A 24,893-nucleotide genomic window follows, 5' to 3' on the forward strand; every position below is an offset into this window, starting at 1 on the left:
CAAGCTGATGTCTCCTAATTCCCTCGTCTATATTTCACAACTGACATTAAAGTGGTAATCCTTTCTTGTGGGGAAAAAGGCCTTCTTCCCAGTTGTGTCTTACAGAGTTCCTATAAATTCCAATTAAGGTTACAGGCTCCCTTGTGATTTTGGGAAATTTATGATGCACCCTAGTGACTCTAGCACTCGGATGGTTATGGTCATAGTTCTTTCTGCTCCTTCCTGCAAATCTACTCTTGTCCAGCTAATTGTCTAGATAGGGAAACACATATACCCCCAAATTTGCAAAGCTATGCATCGACCACAGCTAAACAGTGAAAACACTCACAAAGGTGATGAAAGGCCAAAAGGGCGAGACAAATTACTGGTAGTGGTGTTTCTCTAATATAAATAGGAGATACTTCTCTTAACTTGAATATATCACGCTGTGAGTATGTGCATGCTTAAGTGCAGAGTACAGAACCAGTCTCTATCAGGGATGTAAGGTATTAAAGTTGCCTAGAGAAACCATTAGAATCTTTCCCAAAATAGAAATTGTTCAAAAACCTTAAGGCTAGGATGGGACAAAATCTCCCCCCCATCTTTTTTTATCACCAAAGTTACTCAGAATAAAATCCCTGCCTTCTTATCTCTGATGGAATGGGTTGAAATACATTAGCATCTAAGAGGACCAATAGTTTCTTGGAATTTCCTAATGGTGAGAGTTTGGTCAAGAGAAATGCAGTGAGTAATATGGAGGAAATTTGAATAGATGAAGTTTGTACCTAACACTGACCATTTTTAAAGCACAACAGTCAGAGATGCCAAGGGATTTGCAAACAAATCTCTGCCTTCCTCCTGCTGGTAGGCAAGGACAGTGGAATACTGGCTTTGTTTGCCTGGAGCCAGTCAAAACACTGTCCCCACTTTTGGCTGGAGAGTAGACTGTGCAAGATCCCTGTTATACCTGCCTGGAATGAGGAGGAAGAAGATAGCTAGACCTTTAGGTTCTCCTTTGCTCCCAACTCATATACTTCATAGAGGCAGGGCTGCTATTAGACATACTGAGGCCCAAGGCAGAAATTTGGTGGAGGCCCCCAAAGCTAGCTTTTAGGATGCCCTTTTTTTTTCAACCTGTGGAATGGAGGCCCAGAGCAATTGCTCTGCCTGGAGAAAGAGGCAGCTGCGTTGGAGGTGAGCTGGAAGAGGGACCTAAGAGTCTCACAGCTCACCGTTATAAAAGAAGCTGCCTCTGTAACTATCTCCAAAGATATTCTCGCCATGACAAGGCACAGCAATAAGGGTTTCCTGAACATCATATCTGAGTTTGAAAGTCTGCTGCCGTGTTTCTCATTTACTGACCCATAACGAGCTGTTAAGAACCTATGAGTGGAATAAAGATATCATTTTGAACCAAAAGCATCCATGGTCTGGCCCTTTCTGCCTTGGGGCAGGCAAGTCTTTGAAGTCGTGGGTCTTTTACAACCAGATTCGACCACCACACTCATTGCACAACAGAGTGGTGAGGAAGTTGCTGCGTCTCAACTCCAGGGGCTTTCTGGACGCTATGCATGGAGCCCTCCTTGTGCTCTGGGTGCAAGGAAGGAGTCTCCCACACTCATCTGTATATCTTATGAATGAGCACTTTCAGAGCTTCTTTGGGAGGGTCAAGGAATTGGAGGATAATCAATGTTTTTGCCCTGGAATCTTCTCTCTCAAAGATAAACAGAATGGCCATCACCATTTCCTATATAAATTCAAAGGAGAGGTCTTCAGGTGGTGAATTTAGACGTTCATGGTGAGGAATAGAACTACTGCTAAGCAAGCAGAGTTATCTTCTTCAGTGAACTCTGAGTAAAGGATTCCAAGGGAGTGGTCTTGGTCTGAGTTTAGCAGAGGTATACCTTGGCTGAATGCATCTAGACACCAAAGTCCTCCTGTGTCTCTTGGTGAAGCTTCCTCCCCAGTACACTGGAGATTGACAGCAAGGTGGTAGACATTGACTCTAAGACCCTTCAAGGTGTCAGCACAGAGTCTCTTCCAGGCACAATAGTGATCTCAGTCTTTGGCAACACTGAATCTGAGGCACCGCATGGTCAAATACTTGTGCCATTAGGGGAGTATTGATGGGCTGGTCACAAGTCCTCTGAGCCTGTCATCTTGTCATCTGCGCGTCACTTCAAGGGTACAGGAGTACTTGGTATCTCGATGCTCCCTAAGTCTCTGCCTTACAACACAAGTCCTTGGTGTCGATGAGGAAGAGGATGAATCTTCTCTCTTCTTTGGGTGGAACTCAGTTGATGGCCTGTCCTGGTGTGTATTTTTGACACAATGTCAAAGAATGATTATTCGCTCTCAGTATTTGGTGCATCTCCTGGACCCTTCAAGACTGATACCTCTGATGCAGACATTAATGAATCGGACTTAGACACATCAAATATTTCTTACATATTCTTCATGGCCAAGAATTCCTCTTTTTGTCATCTGAGAACACAAATGGCATTGAGAAAGTTCATGACTGGGCCCAAGGCACTGCAAGCACCAATTATATGTATTCACTCCAGATATGGTCTTTAATATATATAGATTAGAAATCTTTTATGTAAATATACAATAAAGCATTCACAAGGAAAGGAAGGCATGACATCAATAACAAATGAAGCAATAAAAATTGTCATACCATTCAATTTTTTTTAAAGCTGTGAGAAAAAGCCACAGAAAAATGAAATAACTCAAATTTTAAGAAGGCTCAACTGGGACACCCCAAGTTTCAAAAGGGGCCTGACTGAGTGGACACAGAAAAAAAAAAGACCCCCCCCCCCCCCCCCCACTGTCAAAAATCCTAACTAGGATACTTACAGGAAAAAGTTAAATTTGAAAGAGGTCTTCATAACATTGAAGGATGAAAAGGTTTGTCAAGTTTAGATCACAAGAAGAGTACAGCAGGAGATGTCCGTTAAGATCCATAGATAAAACAAGACTGAGGAGGTCCAGCAGAATAATGTGTTGTGAACGATATGCATGCATGAAACCGATTCATAAAAGCTTCTAGACTAATTTAAACTTTAGAGGCTTCTTTGCCTGGGCTTTGTCAGATGAAATTACCTATCCTTAAGGTTTGTCCTTGGAGGAAACATAGCACACCTATGAAACACCGATTTGCAGAAGTGATTCTCAATCTTTAGTCTGGGGCACAACTAGCCAATCAGGTTTTTAGGATTTCCACAACAAAAAAACCATGAGATAGATTTGAATGCACTGGCTGTATTGTACGCAAATCTCATGCACATTTATTATGGATATCCTAAAAATCTGTCTGGTTGGGTGTGCCCCAAAGACAGGGGATGAGAACCACTGATTTAGAGTATAAGCAAAGTCTATGCATTATGGGCAAATTCAGAAATGGCACTCAAAATTAGGCATCAGGAAAAGTCCACACCAAGCATTATTCTATAAAGGGCAGCTCTGGAGCTCAGCACCCTCTATAGAACAGGATTTAGAACGGATTCCTGTGACCAACTTTGGGCAAGAGGACTTTCACCTGCAGGAACCTGGTGTGTAAACCCTGGGGCACAAGTCCAGTATTCTTTAACACTGCACTTAAATTTTTGGAACACTCATGCCCCTCCCATGGCCACACCCCTTTTGGGTTGCGTGAGAGACCATTTGGACATTATAGAATAGTGTGCAAGTCAAAATTAGTGCCAATTGTCAGTAATTGATTGATAATTTATTATTTTGCACATGCATCGGCCCTGGGTGACCGTATACTGCCCTGCAATGGCAAACGTAAGCAAGTGCCTATCTTTATTGAAGCACTTGCTTACGTTTGCCATTGCAGGGCAGTATATCTGCGGGTATATGTAGGAACCTTATTGAGTGTATGAAATTCATGTATTTAAAATAGGAGATAACAGATTTACAAATAAAAACAAAGCCTAGGAAGACCTAACTTTACCTGTTTATTGATCTTTAGTTGTTGGCCATGGAAACATTCACCATACACATACAGAACTCTACTTTCTCATTTGTATTATTCCAATTTGATTTATTCTGGGATTAGCATTAAATTGTAGAGAAAGCTTCAATTATTGCAAAATACAACAGCCAGGATGATTTTCAGATCGTAAAATGTTACCACTGTTGATAAAGCTTCACTGGCTTCAAGCGCAAGCTCAAGCCATTTTTAAAGTCACTTGCCTGATATTTAAGGCTTGGCATCTGAGAAACTGATTTGATTGTTAGGCTGTTCATCTTATGCCTAAACCTTTCATTTATCATATCTTGGGCTTATTAAACTTTCCTTCAGTTAAGGGTAAACATATACATTTTAAATGACCTTTAGAGAGTTCTTCCTCTTACCAAGCCACATACATTTGGAATATCTTGCCACTGGAAATTAAACAGCAGTCATCCCACCTTTCTTTTTGCAATCATTTAAAAACTTTTTTTTTATTTTTTAATATTTGACCTAGGAAAATGTTAATTGTAAAACTGTTCTTAATTATTTTAATTCTTCAATGATTGTTTTGATCATTTTATTGTAAACTGCTTTGAAACCTTTTTGGGAATAAGCAGGTGAAAAATGCACAAGATTAGATTAGCCTAGATTATTATCTGAGCAACATTGTTTTAATGCAAACCAGGCAATGTGAAGCAATCAGAGGAGACCCAGTCTCATGTTCTTGAAATAATTGGTTTCTTGTCATTTGTAATGCATTAAAAAAAATCAATGCATATTAGCACACAATTGTCTGAAGGAAACAAATGTTAAACAGAGTGAGTCTCACACCACACAGATTTGTTCTTATAAAAAAATAAAGAGGTATCAAATCCTTGCTGGCTTTGAGTTAAAATCATAGGCTGCAGCACAGAGTTCATAAAACCAGTGCATCACAACCATACCACGAAATAAGACCCTGATGAGTATTTCTTCATTTTCGTCATACCACTGTCATATCATGATATCTGAACATTTTGGTAGTGGCAAGCTAAAAAGAAAGGAGACGTGTGTTAGTGGTATGTACATATATGTATGTATAAATTATCTTAGCATTCAGTGCATTTATATCCAGGATCCTCTAGGAACAGACCCAGTCTTGCTAAGAAATAGAACATTAAGTCATTTTGGGCCCTGTTTACTAAGCAGCGCTAAGAGTTTTTAGTGTGTGTTGAATAGCATGCGTTAAATGCTAAGTCACCCTTAGGAACATATGGGCAACTCTAGTGCATGCTAATTCTAGCACGCGCTAAAAACGCTAGTGCGGATTAGTAAACCGAGCCCTCTGTAAGACCAGAAGTGGATCAGGGCAAAGCATTTTTCCTTCTAAACAAGTTTTGTGATGCTCTACTTCTGAAGCACTTTTTTTTTTTATTTCAAATTATTTTTATTGTGATTATAAACATAGCAAGAACGAAGCAGCAAGATATAGGTACATTAATCAGATATCATTATAGAAAATATATATACGTTATACAGAAAAGCTGCAATATAAACATGATAATTTATCATATGCAGAGGAACCAACAATGGGAACTATGAAGGAAACTAACAAGGGACGAGAAGAAACCCCCAGAATAAAGTTCAGATAATCAAGTGAGGGAAATATCTCAATCCACTAATTCCCAAATGGAAGATGAAATTTAATGTGGACAAATGCAAAGTGATGCACAGTGGGAATAATAAATCACAGGTATCTGATTCTAGCGTCCACTTTAAGAGTCAACACTCAAGAAAAAGATCTAGGTGTCATTGTAGACAATATGCTAAAATCTTCTGTTCAGTGTATGGTGGCAGCCAAAAAAGCAAACAGGATGCTAGGAATTATTAGGAGAGGGATGCATGCAAAATAATACCAAAAATATTACAATGCCTCTGTATCACTCCATGGTGCAACCTCACTTTGAGTATTGTGTTCAATTCTGGTCGATGTATCTCAAAAAAGAAATAGCAGAATTAGAAAAGGTTCAAAGAAGGGTGACCAAAATGATAGAGGGGATGGAACTGCTCCCATATGAGGAAAGGCTAAAGAGATTAGGGCTCTTCAGCTTGGAAGAGAGATGGCTGAAGGGGGATATGATTGAGGTCTACAAAATCCTGAGTGGTGTGGAGTGGGTGGAGGTGAATCGATTTTTCACAAATTCAAAAAGTAGAAAGACCAGGGGACACTCAATGAAATTGCATGGAAATACTTTTAAAACAAATAGGAGGAAATATTTTTTTTACTCAAAGAATAGTTAAGCTTTGGAACTCGTTGCTGGAGGATGAGGTAACTGCAGTTATTGTATCTGGGTTTGAAAAATATTTGTACAAATTCCTGGAGGAAAAGCCCATAGTCTGTTACTGAGATGGGCAAGTCAGTTTTACAGCAAGAAGAGATATCTGATAGGCTCTATAGAAAACAGAGAACTGAGGTAGCCCCACCCAATACAGTGTAGGAACCATCATGCATGCAAAACTAGGAATGTTTTGCAGTTAAAAGGTAAGGCTGAGCTTCTGCGTGCTTGGCATGCAGGCTTTATTGGATGTCATCACCCATCTGTGCCGACATCCTAGTCTGCTTTTAAGACAACAAATACTTGTATTGCTATCTGCAGAATTAACATGCAGTAATTACTGGGCTACTGCATTGTCCTTATTTATTTTCTTCTATAGTGGTCTGTTAAATCAAAGATACTAGCTTTAAAAAAATACCAAGAACATGCCTTTTCAACTGTCAGTTCAACACTAAAGTACCTTTGCTGGAATGTAGGGGTTGGAACAGGCCTTAAGAACAGGTGCTTATATATAAGATGTTGTATAAATTATTTTCCCTTCCTTGTTCTACCCCGCTATATACTGGCTGCAACTATTACTTTGTAATTCCTGTCCCTGCGCAGCAATATTAGAGTTCAGATGTTAAAATCTCTTCTTAATGTGAACACAGCTACAAGCACCTCTACTTTGGCCAAATAAGGCTAGCATTGTCTGAAGCCTGGTATCTTAACAGCAGCCTGATTTTTATACTCCTATGGGAACACTTTTTTTTTTTTTTTTTTTACTCTTTCCAACCTAAAGGATCTTGGAAGAAATTATACACAAGGTAGAGAAGGTCCATCTGCCTACCTGTCTGAGGCAAAACACCACTCCAAAAACTTAATGAAACAGGACCAAAGTTGATGTGATGAAAAATCTGGGCATCACATATCAAGTAAAAAAAAAAAAAAGAGCCACAACAGACCTGGGGATTCAGAGAAATAAGCTTTCTCCAAGGACAAGCAGGCATAATATTCCCACATACAGTTGATGTCATCCGCAGAGCCCGGTGCGAACACTGCGAAGTGCACCATCACTTTAAATCTTTGACGCACTGACTCCATCACACGTGTGGGTGCCTTCCCAATAGAGTACAGGACCAGCAGTCTTTCACTTTTTGAGAAGAGAGCCTGTGTTTTTCTACCTCTCAGAGCGAAAACATTTGTCTTTTTGGTGCATTCCCTGTTTCAGGATACTTATTCTTTATATTTTACCTTTTTCCATAATTATTTCCCAAAGTTTACTTGGGGTTTTTTTCTGTATTTTTTTCGATTTCTGGCCCAAGGAGCCTGAGTCCTTTTCATACCCAGAAAAGCATCAACCTTTTTTGGGTATACAACTACTTGAGTTTCCCGGGCCACAGAGACTTTTGACTTAGCACTGGCCGTTTTTCTCTCCATGTCATTGAGGGTGCCAAGTGGCTTTAAGAAATGTACTCAATGGAATAGGACTATTTCAGGCACAGAACCCCATAATTAGTATTTTCAGTGCCTAGGTCGAGAGCACAGCGACATTAATTGTAACCTTTGCCAGTGCATACAAGCAAGGACCCTTTAAGCCCGCAAAGTTCAGTGTGAAAAACGTTTTGGTTCTGCATCGACATCAGCAGCTGCACTGAGCATGGCAGGGGACTCTGTACTCGACATGGAACAGGCACTGGCATCGACAGCAGGTGCACACATGCAACACCGAGAGAGTGCTCCATTGGACTCGGTGCTGTGAATGCGTAAGGACCCTACATCCTCATCATCAGGGCTGTGTGCATCGAGCGACCTGCAGCACAAGAAGCATCACCATTGTTCTTCCTCCAGGCACTCAGCCTATACTAAACACTGAAAAAACACATTGTCTTATCCTCTCTTCCCCACATAATAATTATAAACCCACAACCCTAAACACTCCTGATCATTCTCTTCCTATTTCTGATAGCCTCAAAATTTTAGGTGTTACAATTGATCGCCATCTTGCTCCCAATCCAGGAATGCATTACCTTCAAAATTTGCTCATTGGTCCACAAGATTATCTACGGTGAAACTCCAGGATATATGGTTGACTTGATAGATCTTCCAACCAGAAATAGAACTAGTGCTTCACGTACCTATTTGAACCTCCACTATCCGAGCTGCATAGGACTCAGATATAAATTAACCTATGCATCCAATTTCTCCTATTTAGGCACACAAATGTGGAATGCACTACCAAAGAATGTGAAAATGATTTACGACCATCTTAACTTCAGGAGATCATTAAAGACTTACCTGTTTTGCAAGGCCTATCCCACTGACCCTACTTAAATGCTTCAACTCTGCAACATAACATAACCTTAGATCGTATTGGACATTATATATTCCTTATTATCGTTGACCCTTATTGTACTTTATACCCTAACCTTACCTCTATTTCAATCTATATTTGTTTACCCCTACCAGACTTGGTGTTTGCCTTTACGGTATTTTGCAAGCCACATTGAGCCTGCTAATGGGTGGGAAAATGTGGGATACAAATAAACAAACAAACAAATAAATAAATAAAATACTTCCCCTACATCAACACCCTCAATGCAGGGGAAGCATCCATGCAGCAGTGACCGCTCTCCTCTCCAACTTGTTTCTCAAGAGTCTTTGAGGTCTTCCATATCTCCTACACCTGCCCAGGCTATAATGCAGGCTGAGTCCACAACGCTTTCTCAGCCAGTACAGACACCCACTCTACATGAGGAAATCCAGGCTATGCTCAAAGAGGAGTCTCTACAGGCTTACAGGGTGCTTGCACCCACATCTGCCTAGTCCTTTAATACATGGGAGAGTCACTTGCAAGGTCCCGCACACTGGCTAGAAGTTGACCATCCAGTATGGTACAAACCCAACCGATACATCCATTGACATCACCAGAGAAGCTTTCTCCAACATTGGAGACTCATCTGCCTTGAGGCAGAGCAGTACTTTGAAGAGTTAGACTCAGATCTCCCCTGGGAGGCAGAACAGGACCTCTCAGATGAGGAGTCCTATGGCATTCAATCTGATCTTTCTCCGCCACACCTCAGGAGGTGCAAGTCTCCTCCAGAAAGTATATCCTTTTCAGGTTTTGTCCGTGAAATGGCTCAAGCTATACCTTTTAAACTGGAAACCTCATTCAGATATTTTTGAAGTTCTAGATTAAGACTCTTCACCTAGGGAGGTGGTGGTCAAAAAAGCAAACAGGATGCTAGGAATTATTAAGAAAGGTATGGTGAACAAGACCGAAAATAAGTACATAAGTAATGCCACACTGGGAAAAGACCAAGGGTCCATCGAGCCCAGCATCCTGTCCACGACAGCGGCCAATCCAGGCCAAGGGCACCTGGCAAGCTTCCCAAACGTACAAACATTCTATACATGTTAATCCTGGAATTGTGGATTTTTCCCCAAGTCTATTTAGTAGTGGTTTATGGACTTGTCCTTTAGGAAACCGTCCAACCCCTTTTTAAACTCTGCTAAGCTAACCGCCTTCACCACGTTCTCCGGCAACGAATTCCAGAGTTTAATTATGCGTTGGGTGAAGAAAATTTTTCTCTAATTTGTTTTAAATTTACTACACTGTAGTTTCATCGCATGCCCCCTAGTCCTAGTATTTTTGGAAAGTGTGAACAGACGTTTCACATCCATCTGTTTCACTCCATTCATTATTTTATCATGTCTCCCCTCAGCCATCTCTTCTCCAAGCTGAAAAGCCCTAGCCTCCTTAGTCTTTCTTCATAGGGAAGTCGTCCCATCCCCGCTATCATTTTAGTCGTTATTTGCTGCACCTTTTCCAATTCTACTATATCTTTCTTGAGATGCGGCAACCAGAATTAAACACAATACTCAAGGTGCGGTCACACCATGGAGTGATACAACAGCATTATAACATCCTCACACCTGTTTTCCATACCTTTCCTAATAATACCCAACATTCTATTCGCTTTCCTAGAAGCAGCAGCACACTGAGCAGGTTTCAGAGTATTATCGACGACGACACCCAGATCCCTTTCTTGGTCTGTAACTCCTAACGTGGAACCTTGCATGACATAGCTATAATTCGGGTTCTTTTTTCCCCACATGCATCACCTTGCACTTGCTCACATTAAACGTCATCTGCCATTTAGCCGCCCAGTCTCGTAAGGTCCTTCTGTAATTTTTCACAATCCTGTCACGAGTTAACGACTTTGAATAACTGTGTCGTCACCAAATTTAATTACCTCACTAGTTACTCCCATCTCTAAATCATTTATAAATATATTAAAAAGCAGCAGTCCTAGCACAGACCCCTGAGGAACCCCACTAACTACCCTTCTCCATTGTGAATACTGCCCATTTAACCCCACTTCTGTTTCCTATCCTACAATGTCTCTGTATCGCTCGATGGAGCAACCTCACACCTTGAGTACTCTGCTCAGTTCTGGTCACCATCTCTCAAAAATTATATAGCAGAATTAGAAAAGGTTCAAAGAAGAGTAACCACAATGATAAAGGAGATGAGCTCCTCTAATATAAGGAAAGGCAAAAGAGGTTAGGGCTCTTCAGCTTGGAAAAGAGACGAATGAGGGGAGATATGATGGAGGTCTACAAAATCCTGAATGATGTAGAACATGTAGAAGTAAACCAATTTTTTACTCATTCCAAAAGTACAAAGACTAAGGGACACTCAAGGAAGTTGCTTGGAAATACTTTTAAAACAAATAAGAGGAAATATTTTTTCACTCAAAGAAAAGATAAGCTCTGGAACTCTTTGCCGGAGGATGTAGTAACAGTGGTTTGTGTATCTGAGTTTAGAAAAGGTTTGGAGAGGTTTCTGGAGGAAAAGTCTATAGTCTGCTACAGACAGACAAGGGGAAGCAGCTGCTTGCCCTGGGATTGGTAGCATGGAGTGTTGCCATGATTTGGGTTTCTGCCAGGTACTTGTGACCTGGCTTGGCCATGTTTGGAAAACAGGATACTGGGCTAGATGGACCACTGGTCTGGCCCAGTATGGTTACTCATGTTCTTATTACTGGCTCCCTCCATTCTATTTTTTTTTGTTACATTTGTACCCCGCACTTTCCCACTCATGGCAGGCTCAATGCAGCTTAAATGGGGCAATGGAGGGTTAAGAGACTTGCCCAGAGTCACAAGGAACTGCCTGTGCCTGAAGTGGGAATCAAACTCAGTTCCCCAGGACCAAAGTCCACCACCCTAACCACTAGGCCACTCCTCATACTCTACTAAAAAAAACTGGCAGACTCTACTAAACAGTTCACATTGTGTCAAGGTAATGTATAGGATTCAGAAATGTACAGGGCTTGAGAAAACACAGGTCTCATGCTTCTGCTCCTCCAGGTAGAGAAGCGAGAACAGACTCGTTTGGAACTTTCCAAGCATCAATGCTAACCAACCTCATAGTAGATCATCAACTTTATTCCACAATTTACTTAAAATCTCTCATACAAAGTACTCTTATTCTTTGTGGAATTAATTCTTTTCATTTGATAAACAAGAGGAGTTCCATAAGCTACCCAGAAAGCTTCTCGACTGTCAAATATTTCACAAGGCAGGCCTTCGATGTCTCTTCACATATCTCCACCTTAGCAGTAGCAATGGGACTATTTTCCTGGCTTGGGGTCTCTGACCTTGAATCTGCAAGGAGTGTTTAGTGACAAAGTTGAGCAGGTGGCAGATCTATTAAAAAAACACACAGATACGATAAACACTGTCCAGGCCTCAAACTTCTACCATTACTTCTGCTAGAAGATTTCCAGAAGGATATCGACGCTCAAACTACTATATATCTAAGCAATGTTCCACACCTACTCGTCCTTCACCTCAGAGGGTTACAGCCCAAATGCCCATGTCCAAGATGAGCAATGGGGTCAAAAATCCAATGCCCTGTCTACTCCTTCCTAGAGAGCATTGCCACAATACAGTTTTCCGTGCCAACTGACCCACCTGTCAGAGTCTCAGTCTCTTTCAACAGAGGCAGCCTCTCATAACCTCCGACCGGTGGGTGTTACACAACATTCAGTATGGCTACGCTCTGCATTGCCAAAAAAGACCCCCCCCCCCCCCCGACCACCCATTAAGAGAGTCTCGCTTCAAAACCCTCCAAAATGAAATTATTTCAGGAGGAGCTCTCAGCCCTCCATTGACAAAATAGAACTAGTTCCTCCGCTGGACAGGGGTCAAGGGTTCTACTCCAGATTTTTCTAATTCCAAAAAAAACAGGGGAGTATGTTCAATTCTAGATCTGCAAGACCTGAACAAATTTCTCCTCAAGGAGAAGTTTTGCATGGTATCTCTGGGGTCACTACTTCCCATGATACAACTTAACGATTGGCTTTGCTTGCTAGACCTCAAGGAAACACACACACACATACCTACCTATTCTACCTGCACACAAAGTTTCTCTGATTCTGCTGTGCAGCTCTGCACTATCATTACAAGATCTTGCAGTTTGGCTTGGCCTCGGCTCGAGCCTTCCCGAAGTGTCTAGTAGTGGTGACTGCAATGCTTCGAAGGTGGGGCACACTTGTCTTCCCCTACTTGGACGATTGGTTAATCAAAGCGGCCTCTCAGGAGTCTGCAACATTTCCATATAATCAGCGGTAAGACTCTAGAATTCCTCAGATTTGTCATCAACTACCCCAAATCACATCTTCAGTCAGTACAGACCTGACAGTTCATAGGGCCTCTCCATGATACAGCCCAATGTCGAGTATTCCTTCATCAACCGAAGGCGACCAATATATTACATCTCACAACTCGGGTATTCAAGTTAACTCATATCTACTCGTCAGATGCTCCGCCTTCTCGGTCACATGACTTCAATAGTCCATATCTGTTCGAAAAGGCATATCCTAATGATCCAACTTAATCACCTGAATCCAGCGACTCAAGTAAACCCAGGCTTGTTTTGAACTTAGTGAACTTTATATAACTTCCCTCTCTATATTTCCTATTGTGTCTGTACATATCTATTTCATTTGTAATACATTGCTCTATATTTGTTTATTGACCAGAGGAGGCTTTCGCCCCACGGCGCTATGTAAGCCACATTGAGCCTGCAAATAGGTGGGAAAATGTGGGGAACAAATGTAATATATATATATATATATATATATATATATATATATATATATATATATATCTACTATAATAAAATGCACCCTCAACGTTCTGAGGACACTGACGTCACTGCAGGCACTCAGACACCGGTTCATAAGTTCATGGTGGTGAAGCCAGAACACTCACCATGTCTCCATGCCCCGCCCTCGCGTCACATGTGATGACGTTGAGGGCGGAACATGTACACAACCACGCAAACCCTACTCCTCCCCTTCCAACGAATCGCAGCCGCCGAGGACGTGCCCATCACCCTGCCCCTTTTATGCCATCGTTCCGCCCCTTTAACGCTAGCACCCGCCCCCAGTCGCCCCCTCTTCCCCCCCATCACCTCCCCTCCCCTCCCCTTACGCTACTATCCCTGGTGGTCTAGAGGTACCTGTTCGCTCGGGGCAGGAAAGAAAGAGCCCCCGCTTTCCTGCCCGGAGCGCTGCTGCTAGCTGCTCTGCTGCATCCTCTGTGAGTTGGGCTCTCCGCGTTTCAAAATGGCCACCAAGAGTTGAAGCAGCCTCGCGAGATTTCAACTCTCGCGGCCATTTTGAAACGCCGAGAGCCAGACTCGCACAGGATGCAGCAGGGCAGCTACCAGCAGCGCTACGGGCAGGAAAGAGGGTTCTCTTTCTTTCCTGCCCTGAGCGAACAGGTACCTCTACACCACCACGGATACTAGCGTAAGGGGAGGGGAAGGGAGTCCCGTGTCCGCTAGCGCCTGTTTCATAACACGCAGAAACGGGCCTTTTTTACTAATATAAACACCATTGGCTAGTCTTCATTTCCGGATTCTTCCTTGGGCACTCTCCTCTCAATGGTCCCAAGTCAAATTCAAATTACTCCATAGCTACACCACTCTCTGAAAGTGGTGGATGGTGTCCCACAATCTCAACCGAGGACTTACGTTCCAAACTCCTCCACATAAAAGTCCTCACCACAGATGCTTTGATGACTTTTGGGGAGAACTCCTAGATGGTCTCCACACACAGGGTTCTTGGTCCCTGCACTAGCAACGACATCTCAACCTCCTGGAATTGTGAGCTGTTTGGAACACACTGAAAACCTTTGATAACCATATTCTCAATCAGGTAATATTAATTCAAACAGACAAACAAGTAGCAATGTATTACCTGAATAGGGAGGAACTGGGTTTTACCTCCTCTGTTGACAAGCAATCCAGATTTGGTCAAATTCTCGAAACATCTTTATAACTAGCCGGCAAACAGAATACTGTAGCAAACTGAGCAGGGTCCTTCAACCTCATGAATGGTCCCTGAACACCTCAGTCACTTGTTAAATATTCCAACAGTGGGAGACCCCAATGATAGACCTCTTTGCTTTTTCTCAGAACAAGCTTCGCAACTTCTATTCCAGACTCTACACTCCCAACCGTGTAGCTCCAGATGCCTTCTTGCTCCACTGGGGAATGGATCTTCTATGGGCCTTTCCTCCCACTGCCTCTCAAACTGCGTAGAGATCAAGGAACTATAATTCTAATTGCTTTCTATTGACCTTGTCAAATCTGGTTCCCTCTTCTCCTAGCATTGATGCCCAGGGGACTCCTTTTCCAATCCTAACACAGAAAGAGGTATCCCTCCTTCATCCTCACTCTCTGGCTCGGTACCTGATGACAGATTTCTGTTCATACATTCCTCACTCACTCTCTCAGATATTTCTTGCCTCTAGGGAACCTTCCACAAGAAAATGTTACCATTTAAAGTGGAAAAGATTCGCTCTCTGGTGTTCAGCTACAGTGGTGGAAATAAGTATTTGATCCCTTGCTGATTTTGTAAGTTTGCCCACTGACAAAGACATGAGCAGCCCATAATTGAAGGGTAGGTTATTGGTAACAGTGAGAGATAGCACATCACAAATTAAATCCGGAAAATCACATTGTGGAAAGTATATGAATTTATTTGCATTCTGCAGAGGGAAATAAGTATTTGATCCCCCACCAACCAGTAAGAGATCTGGCCCCTACAGACCAGGTAGATGCTCCAAATCAACTCGTTACCTGCATGACAGACAGCTGTCGGCAATGGTCACCTGTATGAAAGACACCTGTCTACAGACTCAGTGAATCAGTCAGACTCTAACCTCTACAAAATGGCCAAGAGCAAGGAGCTGTCTAAGGATGTCAGGGACAAGATCATACACCTGCACAAGGCTGGAATGGGCTACAAAACCATCAGTAAGACGCTGGGCGAGAAGGAGACAACTGTTGGTGCCATAGTAAGAAAATGGAAGAAGTACAAAATGACTGTCAATCGACAAAGATCTGGGGCTCCACGCAAAATCTCACCTCGTGGGGTATCCTTGATCATGAGGAAGGTTAGAAATCAGCCTACAACTACAAGGGGGGAACTTGTCAATGATCTCAAGGCAGCTGGGACCACTGTCACCACGAAAACCATTGGTAACACATTACGACATAACGGATTGCAATCCTGCAGTGCCCGCAAGGTCCCCCTGCTCCGGAAGGCACATGTGACGGCCCGTCTGAAGTTTGCCAGTGAACACCTGGATGATGCCGAGAGTGATTGGGAGAAGGTGCTGTGGTCAGATGAGACAAAAATTGAGCTCTTTGGCATGAACTCAACTCGCCGTGTTTGGAGGAAGAGAAATGCTGCCTATGACCCAAAGAACACCGTCCCCACTGTCAAGCATGGAGGTGGACATGTTATGTTTTGGGGGTGTTTCTCTGCTAAGGGCACAGAACTACTTCACCGCATCAATGGGAGAATGGATGGGGCCATGTACCGTACAATTCTGAGTGACAACCTCCTTCCCTCCGCCAGGGCCTTAAAAATGGGTCGTGGCTGGGTCTTCCAGCACGACAATGACCCAAAACATACAGCCAAGGCAACAAAGGAGTGGCTCAGGAAGAAGCACATTAGGGTCATGGAGTGGCCTAGCCAGTCACCAGACCTTAATCCCATTGAAAACTTATGGAGGGAGCTGAAGCTGCGAGTTGCCAAGCGACAGCCCAGAACTCTTAATGATTTAGAGATGATCTGCAAAGAGAAGTGGACCAAAATTCCTCCTGACATGTGTGCAAACCTCATCATCAACTACAGAAGACGTCTGACCGCTGTGCTTGCCAACAAGGGTTTTGCCACCAAGTATTAGGTCTTGTTTGCCAGAGGGATTAAATACTTATTTCCCTCTGCAGAATGCAAATAAATTCATATACTTTCCACAATGTGATTTTCCGGATTTAATTTGTGATGTGCTATCTCTCACTGTTACCAATAACCTACCCTTCAATTATGGGCTGCTCATGTCTTTGTCAGTGGGCAAACTTACAAAATCAGCAAGGGATCAAATACTTATTTCCACCACTGTAGGTCACTCAACCCTACTACAAGCTCTCTACCTACCCTTATGGAGTACCTCCTCCATCTCTCAGATTCTGATCTCAAAACTAACTCAGAGTGCATTTGAACATCTTCAGTGCTTTTCATTTCTGAGGATGTTGATAATAGTGAGATTCATGAAAGATTTATTTCATAACAAACCTCCTACCAAACCTCCGGTGGCACGGGATCTCAATATCATTCTCACTGAAACCTCCAATTGACCACTTTGTTCTTATTCTCTCAAGTTCTTCATATATAAGGTGGTATTTTTAATAGCTTACTTCTGCCAGAAGAGTCAGTACGTTTCACACTCTTGTGGCGGACCCATCTTACACCAGGTTCTACCATGACAGGGTTTGTCCTCCGAACCCACTCAAAATTCCTACCTAAAATGATTTCTGAGTTCTATCTAAACCAATCCATTATAATACCCGTCTTCTTCCCTAAACGTACTCTCATCCTGGAGAAGCAGCACTGCATACCTTAATCTGCAAGCGTGCTCTAGCATACTACCTAGAACGAACAAAACCTCACTGAAAGTCCTTGCAGCTTTTTGTATCCTTTGACCCTAACAAGTTGGAAATTCCCATCACCAAACATACAATCTCTAGTTGACTAGCTATCTCCTCTACACGTGTACACAGGCTGAACTGATCCTCTATAGCCAGTCACCGCTCACAATGTGAGAGATATGGCAGCTTCAGAAGCCCATTTCCGCTCTGCCTCTATTCAAGACACTTGCAATGTGGCTATGAGATCTTCTATCCACAGCTTCACTGCTCACTGTTTTAAGCAGCATTCTAGGCAGGATAGCCAGTTTGGACAAGCAGTCCTGCAAAATCTTTTTACTACTTAAAATCCAAATCTGCCTTCCATTTCATCATCTCCTTAGTTACAGAATAGATGTTTATTATGAGTCTGGTAGCCAGTGAGTCCCATGTGTGAGAATATTCTGCCTGCTTGTCCTCAGAGAAAGCTAAGATCATCCAACAGCTGCCAGCTCTGGCCACTACTCCCCACTGCCCAGTAAAAGTCTCAATCTTCATTAAGCCTGTTCCATTCTTCCTGTGATGCATTCCTGCCCTCAATCTGTCATCAAGCTAAACTTCTAAGTTGTACTGCTACAAGAGGGAATGGTAGGAGGGAAAGTGTGTCTGCTTTAGCTTGAGGTGGTCTATGGAGAACCCCCATTATAGGTAAGCAACCATGCTTTCTCCATAGACAGAGAAATGCTTATATTAATATTCTTTATGGGAAGCAACCAATTAAAAGAATTACAGGTGGATGAAGGATGATCTATCATGCAAAAAGGTTAAAGAACAGTTTGACCATTCGATCTGGAACATGTGTCCAGACAATAATGTTTGGTTAAGTATGCAGAGAAGTCCACGTGGCTGCCCTGCAAATACAAATCTCAGCAATAGGGGCAAACCTGATATTTACTTGCAATGTCCATTAGGAATGAACACCAATTTCACTTGGAGTAAGGATGATTGTTGGCAACAAAAGGGAATAGAACCAGGCAAAGACGCATTCCAAACCACTTGATTTTAACCTGTGCATTACTGGCTCTAACAAAAAATTATTTCAGGTTCCAAAGTATTTATTATTAGCAGGTGAAGGACACAGACATGGGGACAACAATGGCTCTAGATCTGGCTAATTTATATGTTGGGAATTTTAAGCAAGAACATATAGAATCCAACTCTTTCTCTGGCCATATTAAGATATCTCAGAGATACATTGATGATATCTTCATCTTATGGCAAGGAGATTCTGACACTCTTATACTATTTCATGAGTGGCTCAACACAAGCGACTCCAATTTGAAGTTCATTTTTTGGATCTCACCATTACCAAGAACAACTATTTTTTTTTAAACAACTATATACAGGAAACCAACGGATAGGAACGCATTTTTACAGTTTTCAAGTTACCATAATCAGAGTCTGAAAAACAATTTGCCACGTTGTCATTTTCTTCAATTATGTCATATAGGTTCTAATTTTGATGACTTCAATGATCAAGCTAAGATCATGAGTGAAAAATTTCTTACAATGGGTTATCCATTCAAACATGTTCAAGCAGGATATATTAAGGCCTTGGAGGAAGATAGAGACACATTTCTTCAGCAAGCTACCATCCGAGGCACACCAGATATAGTGTGCACTTTCAGATATTTTTTTTCTTGCTAAACACATACAACATTCTATTCGGTGACATTGGCATATCTTAGAAGGTTTGAATGCTTCAAAAGTAAGATCATTGCTTATGCAAGGAACAAGAACCTGAAGGAATATTTGGTTCCATCAACATTACCTGAAGTTATCACACCATCCTCCGATCCCATTCTAGGGCATCGTAGATGTGGACGATGCAGCGTTTGCAGCCTAAAAATATCTGTCTTCGTTCATCCCAAGACTCAAGTATTATTTGCAGCATACCCTGGACTGTAATACTTCTTCTGTTATTTACATCATTCAATGTCCCTGTTCACTACTCTATATTGGTAAAACAATAAGAACTATCAAAACAAGGCTCATTGAGCTTTGTAATTGCATCAACAGAAAAACAGAAAGTGCACCTTTAGTTTGTCATTGGTATGAAACGAAACATACCACTGCAGATCTGAAATTTCTTATATTTAAAACCTTTAAACAGAATTGGAGAAGAGGGAATATGGACAATATCCTCCTTTGAGAGGAACAAAAATCTATCTTTGATTTAAACACTCTTATCCCCAAAGGGTTAAACAGTGAAATAGATTTTCATCCCTTTCTGTAATAATACACATATTAGATCTCCATTCTCAACACCTTTGAGATATATTTTCCAACATCCTCATCTACGAGGAATAAATAAATCAATTTTGATTAAAATACTGTCAACCTCTCATGATCAAACAGTGAAATAGATTTTCATCGTGTTCTGTGACACCACCACACGTTATTTTTTTTCAGGAGAATTTATCCAGTCATGATTAACATTCTCAATATCTTTAGTATATTTTAAGTTTATCATATCTCTTAAAGTTTGGTGTATTTAGCTTCATTAAGTATGCATATGGGCACAACAAACTTTTTTTTGAGTTGTTTTACAACACATTTTTCATGGCATATGTCTATCAGATATATATACTCTTGCTTATTGTGTAATTGTATTCTATCCCTAAGTTTATTATATTATATATAAACATTTTTACTAAAAACATTTGTTTTATGTTTGCCTTTTTTGTTGAGCTCCAAGACAAAATTTTATGAATTTTTGTTTTACTATATCACATTTGTTACTCAATTTTGACATCCATATTAAGTATGTCATTCTGATCCTGATACATATACTTTTCACCCCTTCTTCTGATGGAATACATCTTTACACGTGGTCCTTATCCATTATTTACATTGTAAATGGGACACTTCTTGATTATAGTTTAAACACTTAAGACTTTTTAGCGTTCCTTTAAAAGTACATTGAAAACAGCAGTTTCTCTTTTGAAATATATGTACATCTTTTGGTCCATTAATCTACATTAACTGCACATGTCATACCATCATGTGATGCCACTTTGTACTTTCTTTTTTCAATTGTATGGTGCACATTAAGTTTTGTCATTCAAGCTGTGCATATTTCGAATATATATTTTTTTTCATCTCACTACAGACGCAAGTGTTTATCTTATTTTATCATGTGGTCAGTTTTATTGCTTTGTTTAGTTTGTATTACGTTACTGCTCACAATGAGGAAATGACATCATTGTCTCTATATGTCATTTTTGGCACCATTCTATACTTTAAAAAGGCGATATCCCGACCACAATTCATTTTCATTTGATTCAACAGCTACACGACCAGAGGACATACAGATTTTTCATTACTTATCCACGGTCTTTTTCAAGGATCATATAGAGGTTTATTTATTTTACTTTTAGCCGCTTCGGTTTCTTTATGCTTCAGTGTATATTTCACATTATTGGAGGTCCATACATATTTTTGCATTTGTAGCTTTTTTATTTCAACAGAAGACACGGTCTTTTAGTGTTTGCCATGTGATAGGGTAGATATATTATTATTTGGATTTTTGTTTTTAGTTTATTGTAGCCTCATCACAAACTTTCATGTTGCCTTTATAATGCCTTTTCGCTTTTTGGATCGGCAAGCACTTTGTCTTTTGATATCAGTTTTTCTTTCCGATACTTATATGTTCGCTGTGTATGGGATACTTTTTGATTTACAGCTCACATATTCTTAAGGTTTTTGTAGTGCTCCCTTTAAAAGTGCATTGAGAACAGTATTTTATCTTTTTTTTTTTTTTAATATAAATATATGTATTGCTGTTGGTCCATTTATCTGTATAATTGTGAGTCATGCTACTGTTTGATGCCACTCTGTATTTTTTCATGGGGTTCATCACTTGTGTTTTGCATATTCTGAATATCCTTTTAATTTATATTTTACATCTAGTTCTAGTATTTATTTCTCCCCATTGGCGCAAGAGGTTACCTCATTTTACTGTATAGTCAGTTTTATTACTTCGTTTAGTTTTTATTACACTACTGGTCATAATGAGGAAATGAAATTTTGATACATCATTTTTGGTGATTTTGGAGACAATTTATACTTTCAAAAGGAGATACCCTAAGCACAATTTATTTCTACTTTGCTCATTAGTCACATGATTAGAGTACACACAGTTCTTCTATCCATAATCTATGGTCTTTTTCAAGGTAAGACCATATAGAAGTTTCTTACTACACTTGCGGCCGTCAGTTTCTCTATGCTTCTGTATACATTATCAAAGGTTTACACATAACTTTGTATTTGGAGCCCTTTTGTTTTAATGGAAGACTGGGTCTCGCAGCGTTTACTGTGTGATGAGGCACATATTTTATCATTTGGACTCTGTTTAGTCAATTATAGCTTTATCCTTACTTTTATACTGTATTTGAAATGCATTTTTGTTTTGTTTTTTAGATCAGATAGCTCTTCCTGTCTTTTGATATCAGCTTTCCCTTCTGACAGCATTTTTGTTTTTACTTGTAATTATTTTAAGTTTCGTTATTAATGTCACTTTTGCAAGACTTATTTAGACCACTTATGATCAGCATTCTGTTTATAATGAGGTATCGTCTGACCACAGCAATATAACCCTCTGCACGTTATTTCCATTCTTTCCAAGTATTACACGTTATATATATATATATATATATATATATGAGGCATAGAGGGTTTTAAACCAATATATGCAGAGTGCACAATTTGTATTGCCAATTACTCATAGAGCTGAATTGTTTACTATCAGGCTTATTTTCGAAAGTGATCGCCAGCGATCTTCCGACATAAATCGGGAGATGGCCGGCGATCTCGCAAAAGCAGCAAAATTGGTATAATCGAAAGCTGCTTTTTTGACACCATCGCCGCTTTCCCGTCGCCACGCCGGTGAAAGTTCAAGGGGGCGTGTCGAAGGCGAAGCAAAGGCATGGGCGGGCATGGCTACCAGATGGTCGGCTTTTGCGGATAATGGAAAAAAAAGCGGCATTAATCAGTATTTTGCCGCTTTTACTTGGTCCTTTTATTTTCACGACCAAGCTTCAAAAAGGTGCCCGAACTGACCAGATGACCACCGAAGGGAATGGGGGATGACCTCCCCGTACTCCCCCAGTGGTCACCAACCCCCTCCCACACTAAAACAATAAAAATAAAAACCTTTTTTGCCAGCCTCTATGCCAGCCTCAAATGTCATACCCAGCTCCCTGGAACAGTTTATGTTGGTTGCAGTGGACTTCAGGCAGGTGGACCCAGGCCCACCCCCTCCTACCTGTTACACTTGTGGTGGTAAGTGTTGAGCCCTCCAAACCCCCCCCCAAAACCCACTCTACCCACATGTAGGTGCCCCCCTTCACCCATAAGGACTATGGCAGTGGTGTAGAGTTGTGGGGAGTGGGTTTTGGGGGGGGGGGGATTTGGGGGGGCTCAGCACCCAAGGGAAGGGAGCTATGCACCTGGGAGGTATTTGTATATATTTTTTTTTTATTTTTAGAAGTGCCCCCTAGGGTGTCCGGTTGGCGTCCTGGCATGTCAGGGGGACCAGTGCACTAAAAATGCTGGATCCTCCCACGACCAAATGCCTTGGATGTCACCAGGTTGGAGATCACTGGCATTTTTTTCCATTATCGCTGAAAAAAAAAAAAAACGGCCATCTCAAACCCGGAGAACTCTGGCATTTGGCCGGGCTAAACTGTATTATTGAAAAAAAAGATGGCCGGCCATCTTTTTCGATAATACGGTTCCGGCCAGCTGTAGCACCGCGGGCGATCTATATTAGCCCTCTCCTCAAGTCACTTCACTGGCTTTCTATTCGTTTCCGCATAGTCTTGCCTGCCCGCTGCCGGTGCTGACCCTCCCCCGCTGCCGGATCTCTCTTCAAAATGGCCACCCAGACTTACAAGGGCGGCCTCCAAGACTTCAGCAGAAGTCTTGGCAGCCATTTTGAAGAGCAATCCTGTAGCGGGGGAGGGTCAGCGCCGGCAGGCAAGACTGGGGATCTTTCCTGCCTGCTCCGAAGAATTTGCTGGACAACCTGGGTGGCTGGAGGGGGGGCAGGGGAGAGAAGAGAGTCACTGGACATGGGTGGAGGGGGGGTCAGGAGGAGAGGAGGGTCCGCTGGACATGGGTGGCTGGAGGGGGGGCAAGGGGAGGAGGGTCGCTCAGCGGGGGAGGATCAGCGCCGGCAGCGGGCAGGCAAGACTGGGGATCTTTCCTGCCTGCCCCGAATTCACTGGACAACCAGGGACCGGGTGGTTGCCTTCTTCAGGTGCTCGGGGGAGGGGGGGGAGAGGACAGCTGGCTCGCCCTCAAGAACTGGCTCGCACCCGACATCCAGATCCACAACTTGAGGGCCTCCTTCCGCACCCTGCTGCACCGCCACTGCCCCAACCTAATGTGGGTACCGACTGAGAAAGGGAAGGGGAATTGCTGTAAGAGTGAACCCCACACGGGGAAGTGGGGTAGGGCTGTGGCACCTCTGCTCTGATCGACTCCAAGCATCTTTCCCCCAAATAGTAGTAGTAGTAGTAAATACTGACCAAGTTCTGAGATGTGAGGGGGGTGGGAGGGGGTCCTGAGACAAAGAGGGGAGGGAGGGGGGGTCTTGCGATGCGAGGGGGAGGGGGTAGGGGTGAGGAGGCCAGGGGAGAATGCAGAGTTGATGCACATGTGGGGGGGGGGGGGGGGGGGAGAGCAACGGACAGAGGAGAATTGCTGCACCACCATGGATGGAAGAGGCAGGGAAGAGATGCTGCACATGGATGCAGCACAGAGGACGTTTGCTGCATATGGATGAATGCAGGGGACAGAGCATAATTGGTGCACATGGGACACACACTCACTCACTCTCTCACTCCTAACATTTCCCTTAAAAACAAATTGCCATTAGAGGACAACCTTGCTAGCGCCTGTTTCATTTCTTTCAAAAACGGGCCTTTTTTTACTAGTTTGTTATAAATGGGTACAGCAAAGAAATGCAGATATAGGTCTAAACTTACAAAACATTTTCCCCCATAGATGCAAAAAAACAGAATTCAAATATGGACACTTGTTTTATTTTTTAATCTTTCCTGCTACAGAACTCAACTGCATCCAATTTAAAAAACATTCTGGAGTAGGGTTTCTCAAACCTGACTCCAGAATTAGCCAATTTCCTACTATATTCATAATAAATATGCAAATGTTTGCATGTACAGGTTCCAATGTATGCAAACTTCTTATGCATATTTAATGTGAACATGCTGGCTGTTAACTTGACATATTTTGGAAGCTCTGCTCTAGAGGATTAAAAGACCAAGTTAGAATAAATATATCATTTAAGCCCTATTAAGCTGCACTCTAGGGCTGAATGGTTACTACTGTATATAATTTTCAGAGCCAGAGTTCCTACACAGGATGCAATTAAGAACCGACAGTTACTTCACTTACTGCTGTTGCACCCTGGGTTGTGTAATAGCAAAAGGGACAGAGAAAGAAATGTCTAAACCTAGAAAGAGACAGATTAGACAAAGAGGACAAGAAAAGCTTAGGGTTCCTTTTACTAAGCCACGGTAGCGATTCCCACATGGCAAATGCAATGAAGCCTATAGGAATTGAAGCGGCTTCATCGCATTTG

General features: G+C 42.0%; 1 protein-coding gene across 2 annotated transcripts in view; it reads right to left on the reverse strand.

Annotated features, from left to right (window-relative positions):
• Positions 1-578: 578 nt before the first annotated feature.
• Positions 579-24,893, reverse strand: part of CXADR (CXADR Ig-like cell adhesion molecule) — a 111,724-nt gene continuing 87,409 nt past the window's right edge. The window contains exons 8-9 of one of the 2 annotated variants that reach the window (XM_030204214.1): positions 4,885-4,970; positions 579-2,463 (exon numbers count right to left, since the gene is read on the reverse strand). In XM_030204214.1, coding sequence (XP_030060074.1) covers positions 4,923-4,970 — 48 coding nt within the window. In that variant the 3' untranslated portion in view covers positions 579-2,463; positions 4,885-4,922. Of the gene's footprint in view, positions 2,464-3,928; positions 4,971-24,893 lie in introns of those variants that run through there. The other variant, XM_030204213.1, reaches the window with a different exon arrangement.

This window comes from Microcaecilia unicolor, chromosome 5, assembly GCF_901765095.1.
Source record: "Microcaecilia unicolor chromosome 5, aMicUni1.1, whole genome shotgun sequence".
Taxonomy (NCBI): domain Eukaryota; kingdom Metazoa; phylum Chordata; class Amphibia; order Gymnophiona; family Siphonopidae; genus Microcaecilia; species Microcaecilia unicolor.